This window comes from Tigriopus californicus, chromosome 6 (genome assembly GCF_007210705.1).
Source record: "Tigriopus californicus strain San Diego chromosome 6, Tcal_SD_v2.1, whole genome shotgun sequence".
Classification (NCBI taxonomy): Eukaryota; Metazoa; Arthropoda; class Copepoda; order Harpacticoida; family Harpacticidae; genus Tigriopus; species Tigriopus californicus.
This window is the reverse complement of record NC_081445.1, coordinates 1,436,285-1,446,062: the sequence shown is the minus strand read 5'-3', so window position 1 is coordinate 1,446,062 and position 9,778 is coordinate 1,436,285. Positions and strand designations below refer to the sequence as shown.

General features: G+C 40.7%; 2 protein-coding genes across 2 annotated transcripts; one reads left to right on the top strand and one right to left on the bottom strand.

The window, feature by feature from the left end:
• The first annotated feature begins 388 nt into the window (after positions 1–388).
• On the top strand, positions 389–3,239 carry LOC131882792 (uncharacterized). Its single transcript, XM_059230056.1, has 7 exons — positions 389–810; positions 893–1,166; positions 1,599–1,702; positions 1,767–2,012; positions 2,094–2,296; positions 2,357–2,739; positions 2,812–3,239. The coding sequence occupies exons 1-7, from the start codon at positions 752–754 to the stop codon at positions 2,917–2,919; spliced, it is 1,377 nt and encodes a 458-aa protein (XP_059086039.1). The 5' UTR covers positions 389–751; the 3' UTR covers positions 2,920–3,239.
• Positions 3,240–3,304: 65 nt separating this feature from the next.
• On the bottom strand, positions 3,305–6,029 carry LOC131882795 (guanine nucleotide-binding protein G(i) subunit alpha-1-like). The gene is made up of 3 exons (XM_059230059.1): positions 5,635–6,029; positions 4,996–5,232; positions 3,305–4,053 (listed from the first exon to the last, which is right to left on the bottom strand). Exons 1-3 carry the CDS (start codon positions 5,764–5,766, stop codon positions 3,316–3,318), a joined length of 1,107 nt encoding a protein of 368 aa, XP_059086042.1. The 5' UTR covers positions 5,767–6,029; the 3' UTR covers positions 3,305–3,315.
• Between the last annotated feature and the right edge of the window lie 3,749 nt (positions 6,030–9,778).

Here is a 9,778-nt window from a genome sequence, read left to right as displayed (position 1 = left end):
CTGACCTTGCTCATTGTCCGCTAACAAAGATGTGTCCACTCTGCTATGGTAGATTAAATTTTAAGAGGTCGGAAACGTAAAAAAGCCAATTACAATAATCCAAGGCTTCCTCCTTTTCATCAGAAACTCTGACGCCCGTCTTCATTTCAGTCCTTTCTTTTTTTTAGAAAAATGCTGTGATCGACGTTTTTGGATGGATCTTGAAGGTTGTGTACCGTCACTCGGCAAAGTCGATATATTGGTTTTGTTCGAATGTCCGATCTCAAAGAGAAAAACAACCCCTTGAAAGGTAGACTAGAATGCTTGCCCCAGACAAGCAACATTTTGTCATCTTGCTACAGCTACAAGTTCACAAGTAAGGGAAAAGCCTAAATCGGTTGAAATCAAACGAAAGAGTCACACACTCCAACTCAGTTGATTATGAAATGTTGTATTCATTTCTGTTGATTTCATTTTATGACTTGTCATGAATGCTACAGTATTCCATAGGCTTTAAGATTGCAATTTCCCACCCTCCAGCTAAACATGTTTTGTTTTAGCCACCCAAAATCTACAGTTGGGCGTGTTTGTCGCAACGATCCAATGAAAGGGTTGGGGTTGACAATAAGTCGGAAGGCTTGGTTACTTCTCCTACAGTAGATCCTCATAAAGAAAGAGAAGGGTGAAAAAGAAAAGGAAAAGCCATCTTTCAGTCAGTTCCGTTTGCAAATTCGGCCGGCAAGTGTTCTATGAAGTTCTTCGGTTCTAAGGCATGGCGGACGAAAATGTCGATTCCACCCAACCCGCCCAAAGTCGGAGTCGAAGGTCTTCGTAAGTGTTTTTCTACGTTAGGCTCAGTGTTACAAATTTTGATTCATTCACCCGTGTTCATCTTCTTTGTATTTTACAATAGAATATATTCCGCTCCGGTGAGGAATTCGAAAAGGAAGGGCGGAGGATCAAGGCGTGGCAGTCGAGGGGATGTGGTTGCAATTGAAGACAACGGAGATGCTAACGGGGCCCTCCGGAAGAACAAGGCCTTCCAGCAACTCCGTCGGGAAATGGAGCAACGCAATCGGCAACGCCGGAAAATGGACATTGAGGTCAAAGTGGAGGTGTTTTATGTGGATCGAGACCGAGCGGCAGCGGTTGTCCTCGGCAACAAGGACATTAAGAACGAGCTCCAGGTAAGAAATTCGTGCTGGTAATCCCTGTCATAACGAAGGTGGCAGTCAAATCCCATTAGGGTGCCACCATTCAGATTGGTCTAATGGCGAACAAGAGTCTCCTCCCCTTTGACGACGGTCAGAAACGGAACAAAACCACAGAATAACTACTTCTAATAATCATGACAACATGTATCTTTTTTGTTTCTGTGAAATTGTTCCACTCCTTCTTGCAAGAATTCAAATGAATGTTCAATTAGGATGAAAGCACCAAATCTCGTCTAATTTCAGAAACTTGCAAGCACAATTTAGAGGATATCACATTTCAGTAACCAATCATGTGCGTCAAATTCGGAGGCTCATGATTCTGCTGATGTACATTTATACTCCTAACTATCCTTCTTTGGGAGGAAGGCTTAAGGGAAATAACAGCCAAAAGACTATTTCTCTTAGGTGAAAAAGAAAAGAGATCGCTTAGAGAATTCCTCCACGGCAGCAGTTCTCACCGAGGACGTGGAAATTGAGACTTATCTCTTGCAAGGCGAGCATGAGCTTAAGTATGAGAATCAGCTTCTCAAACCAAGTGTAAGATTATTTGTAGAACTTAATTTCCTCCTTCAGGTCAGGGGACCCAAGACGAGCAGCCATGTATTTGACCAGCGCCTGTGATATGGTCAATGAGCATAATCCGGTGCCATTTGTTCTTCGAAGCAAATGTTACACCAAACTAGGATTATACGACCTGGCCGATGACGATGCTGACGTAGTCCTGACCATCAACCCATTCGGTGTAAAAGGCCTGCTCATCAAAGCCGAATCCCAATATAACATGGGCAGATTTGAGCACGCCATGAAATACTTTTTCAGGTATAGGCAACCAAATATCTTCCCTTGTTTTTTTTTTTTTTTTTATATATTTTCACTTTAAGCTATTTTTCCAATTTTCAGGGCCAATACTCTGCGGCCCGATACTGAGGCCGTGGCTTCAGGGATTCGAAAATCCCAAGATGCCATAGAAAACGCTCTTTGTCGCAGCAAGGCCTTCCACTTTGATGATCTGCCTGAAGTGATTGAGGCCCTGAATCAAAATACCATGAAGCAGGACCAATTAGATAACCAATCTCGATTGTTCCAACAAGAACTGGTTCAGGGTAGTTTACAATGACATCGTTCAAATTCTCCATAGCCAACCAGATTCCATTCGTTTCCAGAGGAAAAGGAAGATCCGGAACAACTGGAATCAGATTTGGAGGATGAGATTCACACACAACAGAGAAAAGAACGTTACGAAACAAAGCTCCATGCTGTCCTCATGGGATCTGTCCCGGAGTTGGAAGGAGTTTGGGAGTCGCCCAAAGTCACACCTTCATCGTCATTCGATGGGATGGCGTCACTGTCCTCCACTAAAATGGAGAGCAAGGAACAACAGGCGGAAAAACGATTTCGGAGAAAGGAAAATGTCCTGAGAAAAAACAACAAGGAACTTCTAGGGGAACTGAACAAAGATTTTCTTTATTTGGAGAAACTCCTGGCCAATCCCGTCATGAACTCGTTCAACTCCACGAATGAAACGGAAACATACATCTCCCATAGGGTATTTTGGCATCAATATCACAAATGCAGTACAAGTCGAGAGGGAGTCTGAAAAATTTGCTTACTTTTGTAGGTTCAAGCTTGTGCTCGGGAGGGTTTGATCTACTTGGGTTCCAGAAAGGATTTTTGGCAACAGCAAAGACCAGTTTACGCACGGAGGAAAGGTAGCCGAAAATTCTAACGGACATCATCGTCTTGAAGTTATATACTGCTGTTTAAAATCGTATTCAAATTTTGCGTTGCTGAATAATTGAACAATGAGGCTATACACTTTGAAATAGATTAGACCCTCACAATAAAACTCCTCGCACAAACAGCTCTGATCAAATTTCATCCCACCGAATGATACTCTAATGTCTTATCTAAAATTATGGGATGCAAATTAGTTATGATAACTTTTACGCACGTTTGTTCTGAGAGCCGGAGACTAAGTGGAAGGTAATTCCAACTTCAACGTATCACTTGTGGGTACTTAGGAAACCGAAAGGACGTACTCAAAAAGGACAAATTTAGAAAGGTACAAAACAAGCATGCACAATCAGCTGATAACCAAACATGTGAAAACGCCTTGAGCACGCTACTGCAGGCCGACATTCTTCAAGTTGCTCATTATGAGATTGGTCATGACGGCATCGAAAATGAATTTCACACTCTGCGAGTCGGTGGCGCAAGTAAAATGGCTGAAAATGTCTTTTTTCGACTTATTCTGTCCCTCAAATTGCTGTCGAATAAAGTTCGAGCTCTCCTCATAATTGGGCTTGCCCTTGTACTCCGGAAAGCATCTCGAAATGGGAACCCTGCGGATCTTCTCGCGGAAGACGTCCTTCTTGTTGAGAAACAAAATCAAGGAGCATTCTTCGAACCAGCGATTGTTGCAGATCTGGTCAAAGAGACCCAAGGAGTCGTCCATGCGATTCTTATCCGGATCCTCGTTCATGGCCAGATCGTAATCGGAGAGTGCGGCCACAAACAGAACGGCGTAAACGTTCTCAAAGCAATGGATCCACTTCTTCCGTTCTGAGCGTTGGCCGCCAACGTCAAAGATCTCAAAGGTGAGTCCGCTGTAGTTGAACTCTATGGAGACCACGCCGGTGGTTTGGACGCGGCAGTGGATGATGTCCTGATCGGTGGGAACGTAGTTTGGATTGAAGATGGCGGGTAAGCGGTCCATGAGATATCCGATGGAATCGGACACGCCGAAAATGTGGCTCTTGGCAAAGGCGGCAGACACACCCTTGTCATTCCAAAGACGAGTCATGGCCCCACCCAATTTGATCAGAGCATATTCATTCATGTCTTCCAATGAGATGACATCCTGTTGAAATAAGGTGTAAATTAGAGCCCCAAGTATTTTCAACCTACATTTGTGACTTATTTGTTTTTAAAGTTTTAGAATGCGCACGCAAACAATATTTCTTCATTAGGGCAACTAGTGTGCGAGCGGATGAACAAGTGCATAACTTCTCTTTCCTTTTGTTTTCGTAAAATGCATTATTTCTTGGCAGACATTGTGAATGGTGTGTGTCTTAAAATTGGAATCTCGTCTTCCTCAAGTCACACGGTTGCCCACAAGCGGAGCTATGCCACAGAAGAAATTTTACTTGTGCTTGTTAATTTTGAGGTCCAAAATGTTCCAACATTAATTTGATTGTAATTACACGCATTTTTGCATTTTTTTTTTGAAGCGTCATTTGTGTTAAATTTATACATTAATAAACGCTTAGTATCTTAGTTGAATTGACATTAACCGTCATCAGATTTGATTCACAAGTTTGATCTTTGTAAAATCACTTGGTGTAAACCCCATTCAAAATATGTTTCCGAGGTGAAAAAGCATGGTCATAAATCATTAAAACTGTGTTCACAGTTACATCGTGACTTTTTAGCCACACATTGATACGTGAGCCGAAGCGATTTTTTTTCCTCAGGGTTTCCAAATGTCAAAAAGTGCTCACAAATAACAATAACTTTTTGTAGACAAATTCCCACTTCAGTCAACCATTTCTACGAGCCTTAAAACAGGTTGGTCAAATAAACATAATTATGCTTTTGAATAGCAATGTTGAAACGTTCTATTCAAAAGATTTTGTTTGGGTGGTCGAAAAAATTCCAACATTAATCTGAGTGTATGTAATTACACTTAGTTTTTAACCCGCCATTAGTATTAGTTCGTTGAAAACTGGATTAGAACTACTCTTAAGAGTCTAGATGCCAAGGTTAGACTAAACTGCAAATCCTTGCTTGTTTTCTTACTCACCTCAAAGGTTTTGACGTGAATCAGGTCAGAGGCCCGAGCCGATTTTTCGGTGATGGGCATGTTCACCCTGGACATGGCGTCGATCATGGTCAAAAGGTTCTTGGCCAAGCTCATGCGAATCGTGTAAGCAAACTCAAATCGCTCATGTGTGCTGTATCCGTGCTTGTGCAGGATTCGAACTTGTTTAAGTAACGTGGATTTCCCGCATTCTCCAGCCCCCAGGAGCAGCAATTTCAACTGTGATGACAAAGTAGAAAAGTGATTGGGCTGTGTGTAATCAAGTTGGTTTAAGAACTTTATTAACCGATTAGAGGGAAGGCTTACTTCTTAAAAGCGTAAAATTGTCAATTGTCAAGTTGTATTTTGGAGACATTCAAAGCACACGAAAGGGTATTGGAGATTTTGGACAGTGATTGTGCAATATGTTTGTTATTTTCTTGCTTTTTAGAATTTTCAAATGCTTCCATTATAAGAATTTTTGTTTCAATAAGGAGCAGATTTTCTTGATATTTTTCTAATGCCAGATATCTTCTCGTAACTTTTTTTAAATCAAATTTTCGCCACCAAGTTTGAAAATACAAGAGCAATAAAATGTTGAGCAGACTCATTAAAGCAAAAAAATGAATAGAATCCGTTCACCTTTCGTGCATCCTCTTGTCCGATCTTGTAAAGCGCGCGGTCGATCCGTTTCGATTGGAGGCGATCCTTGTAGGCTCCGTAACGCTCCTGGATAATCAGTGGCACATGATGATGACTCGGTCGGCATCCCATGGCTTCACCACTGTCTTTGGGCAAGATCCATAATCACGACTGGGATCACTGAAACACTGAACAAGCGACTAAGCACTCAAATTTGTTTTACTACCCAAAAAATACCTGCCTTTCCAAGAAATTGTTTCCTCCACCAGCCACACTCTGTTCTTATGTCCTAAGTTAATGAAAAAAGAAATATTCGTACTTAGGTTATAAAAATTGACTGATTTTTTATCTGGATAAATTAAGAGCACTGTGCTAGGAGCTCAAACCTGCTCGAATTGGAGGAGATGAATTTTACTTTTCGTCTCGTGTGGTCACGTTTTTTCTCAATCTGGCCCAAATTGCTCCGGTTTCCATGGTTTCAAGCAGACTCATTGAAAAGCAGAGAGATCAGAACGTGAGCTCCAAGGCCTTGATGCGCATCAAACTTGCCTTTCTTCTTCAAACGTATTGGCTGGAAGAATGAAGGAAAATGACACTCTACCGATCCACTTTTAAGTTTTAAATCTAAACTGTCTTTACCTAACGATCAATTGGAAGCAAGCAAGTGGGACTACTCTCTTTGTGAACGATTCAATGGAAAAAAAGATTCTGATTTTCAGCAAACATGGCATGATAGTCACACCTGTATTATGAGATCTTTTCTTATTGGTGGGTGCAAGAGTTGGAGGGTTAAGCCTCGAGCGGCCAGCGAAGCCAGTCATCCTATCGCCCAAGATAGGCCGAGTCAAAATCCTTATTAAATTGGTTCTCTTTCGGTGGGTGGGGTTAGCGTCTAAAAGTTTCCTTTAGAAGGGAGCCTGCCAGGGGCTTCAAACCGGATGTATCCTTCTCGTTAGGAATCTGCGATGACCGCCACGTCTCCTTCCGTTTATATTTATAGCAGTCTTTTACAAAAATCATATGTAAACAGAACGTTAAATGAATCTTGATGGTGGATCCTAATGGGAGAAGTAAGCAGGAAGTTGAATAAGTGGGCACCTCAGGGAGAAATGCTAAACATTTGGAGCAATGATGAAAGTCAAAACGTTGTAGACTTTCCGAACAAAGCAGAAGAATTTGCATATATGTACTTAGTAAGCGAATTGCTTAACATATTCGCTAAAGAACTTGACGAAGAGATTATTAGGGCCGGCCAATGTTGGGGAATACAAGTCTTGATTTTGCTATTGCAAATTTATTGACATTTTACATTTTCAAAAATATTTCACGTGCAATTTCCATCTTTTTATGAGGAGTAGGGGGAGGCTTAGTGGTTAGCAATGACAATACTTCTCTTGAAGTCAAGTCAAATGCTTAGTTTGTGGGATAGGAAAATTACGAATGATTTGTGCAAATCGTATTATTGGTCTGAACGGCATGAAGCGACAGCGTGCTTGCTTGAATTGGCCTTAGATAGAGTTTTAGGGAGAGAAGTTCATACCCATCAAGCCAATGAAACATGGTCTATTAGAAAACCCTAATTGAGATTTTATTGAGCACATATTTGCACTGATCGGAAACATGGGTTCACCAGCATGAACAGTGATCAGGCCCACTAACTTCCTGAATTCCCAAGTTCGATCAAGGAATCACCGAACAAAATGTGCCCTATGGCAAATTTGATCACTTGAGTTGTGAGATTTGCCAAATTTTGAAAGACATTGCATTTGTGTGGGTTACTTAAACATAAAAAATATGAAGTCGTCTGTGCATCCTAATGGTCGCCTCGAAATGGTTGCAAGAACAAAAAGGAAAGCATGAGTTTAAAGATTTGCCATTTTAAGATCATTGTACGTGCACTTTTGAGGCGACCTGAATGATGAACCGCTTATGGATAAGAGTTTAAATTTTCCTTACTAAAACAGGGCGGCATCGCATTAAACAGCAAAATAACTCCCTGAAAGAAGCGAGTAGGACTTGATAGTGCGGGACACTTGAAGGCTGAAAGATGCACTCAAAGTTTAAGCTTATTGCTCTACAATACGCCAGGATCATTAAAGGACCTGACTGGCTAACTTTGGCATTCATGGGAGAGACATCATGCACAGTATTGACAAATTATATTGTGAAATGATATACTACGCGCAACAAATTGAAATCACCTCATCCACCCTCTTAAGCCATATTCTTACTATTCTTTGCGTGTTCAATGGATCATTCCCTCTTAGATCATTCCTCAAAAAACGGGGGAACAGAACTACGTATCTCGTTCGTTGTTGTTGTCATTTTGGAAAGAAAAGTATCGTTACATTATCCATATCATATGACCACGTTATTGGTGTGAATAGATATGCTTTTAACACTTAAAAATGTGGTTGATAGAATAAGTGAACCAGGGCATATAAAGAATTTAGACAATAATCGTGAGTCAGTTTAGTATTTTGTCACATAAAACTTGAGCATTGTGCTCGAACTGAACAGAATCTTGATGTTTTAACTTTAATTAATTACCAAATGCTTTATTGGCCCATTCTTGTTTCGCATGAACCCATTATTTGAGTGATGCTCGGTGCACTTTAATGCCACCTTTTTCTAATTTTGGAAGGCGGTAATTAAAATGAGTTGTGTAACCCGAGGTGATTTGAGCACTCAGATTGTTGTCAAGTTACCACTAACTTGTGAATGAATTTCTAGAAATGACAAAATCACATTTTATCTGTGAATCGTTCAATTCAGCTTTTAGTAGTAGGGAACTAAGTTTCCTTAACGGCTTTTGGGGAGGATGAATCTTGTATGTTTTAAATTGATGGTTTTCAAATCAAACGCCATTGATAGAAAGTTCATTAAGGCGGGAAAAGAGATTGATGCACAATATGGAAATAACAGTAAGATAGTTCAAAAAGGGTTTTCAAGCATTTCTGTTCAAGGGCTCTCTTCCCACAACATATCAGACTTTATTTAACTGAACAAATGATTTTTTTTCGTGATAAAAAGTGACTGCATACTCACCCACGCGTTTTGACCCCGATTTTGTAATTCATAATATATGAATCGGTTTTTATACCAGAAGAAGGTATGAAACATGTGAGCCCAAGGAAAAAGGGAAAATCTGGGAAGGCAGTCTAATCCTTCACGCGTTTAAATGATTACATTTTCTATATTATTCTACTGCGAAACTGTCTAAATGATATCAGTATCGAAGGCAATACCCACCTTGCGGGTTGAGGACTACATGGATTGCCCTTGGTGTCGTTTAACATCTCCTTCCGCTGACGACGCCAAGGTAGTATTTGGTAGTAGTTTGATAAACCACACGGACCTTAAAAACGGCTTAGACAATACTTATGAGTGGGTGAAAGCGCGGAACATGATATTAAATGGGGATAAATTCAGCATTATGATTTTTGACCCGAACTGGAATCGGCCCTGCTATTTATACCGACAGTAAGCCAGGGCCCAATTCAATCAGCAAGCTCTATTAAGGACCTAGTGGCAATATAAATAAGAGTTCAAGACAACGGAAATTTAGAGGAGCACATCCAACCGAAATTGGCCAAGGCTTTCCAAACTTGTGGGTGGATCTACCCGACATTCAAGGCCAATTTAATATTGGGAATAATATTGGGTATAATATTGGCAAAGAATTCAGACCCTTCGGATTATAGAGTGTCCAGCATAGGTACGAACTTTACCAATCCTCTATGTCTTTAAATGTTATCCTTCTCTTATTTCTCGGGAATAAGCTCTAGCGATAGATGGGGTATCTCATGTGAAATACGCCATAAACACTACCCGCTGGATAAAAGGTTATTAAAAACATGAAATCCTCCTTTGTTTAAATCGCTCACCAACTGTGTAAAACTTGCTGCCAGTCACTTTTCGACAATTCTATACCTTACCCCATGCGGCTTATTTAGCTTGACAATGATATCCCAATTGATTCAGTCGTTATTAACACAAAACTGAGACTTTGAGAGCAAACCTTACAAAACTAGATGTTGTTTGAAATTCAATTTCCCACATCAGCTCTTAATACAACCTCTGTTGGCCGCAATTATTGCCGTCAACCTTGAACGGGAACTCTTGCAAACATTGGGGATGTAGT

Excerpts from the sequence above, each read along its gene's own strand:
- LOC131882795 (XM_059230059.1), bottom strand. The coding sequence starts at position 5,766 with ATGGGATGCCGACCGAGTCATCATCATGTGCCACTGATTATCCAGGAG. Across the intron at positions 5,233-5,634 it reads GACAAGAGGATGCACGAAAG|TTGAAATTGCTGCTCCTGGG; the intron begins GTGAACGGATTC and ends TTGTCATCACAG. Across the intron at positions 4,054-4,995 it reads TTCACGTCAAAACCTTTGAG|GATGTCATCTCATTGGAAGA; the intron begins GTGAGTAAGAAA and ends TTATTTCAACAG.
- LOC131882792 (XM_059230056.1), top strand. The coding sequence starts at position 752 with ATGGCGGACGAAAATGTCGATTCCACCCAACCCGCCCAAAGTCGGAGT. Across the intron at positions 1,703-1,766 it reads CAAGGCGAGCATGAGCTTAA|GTCAGGGGACCCAAGACGAG; the intron begins GTATGAGAATCA and ends TTCCTCCTTCAG. Across the intron at positions 2,297-2,356 it reads CCAACAAGAACTGGTTCAGG|AGGAAAAGGAAGATCCGGAA; the intron begins GTAGTTTACAAT and ends ATTCGTTTCCAG.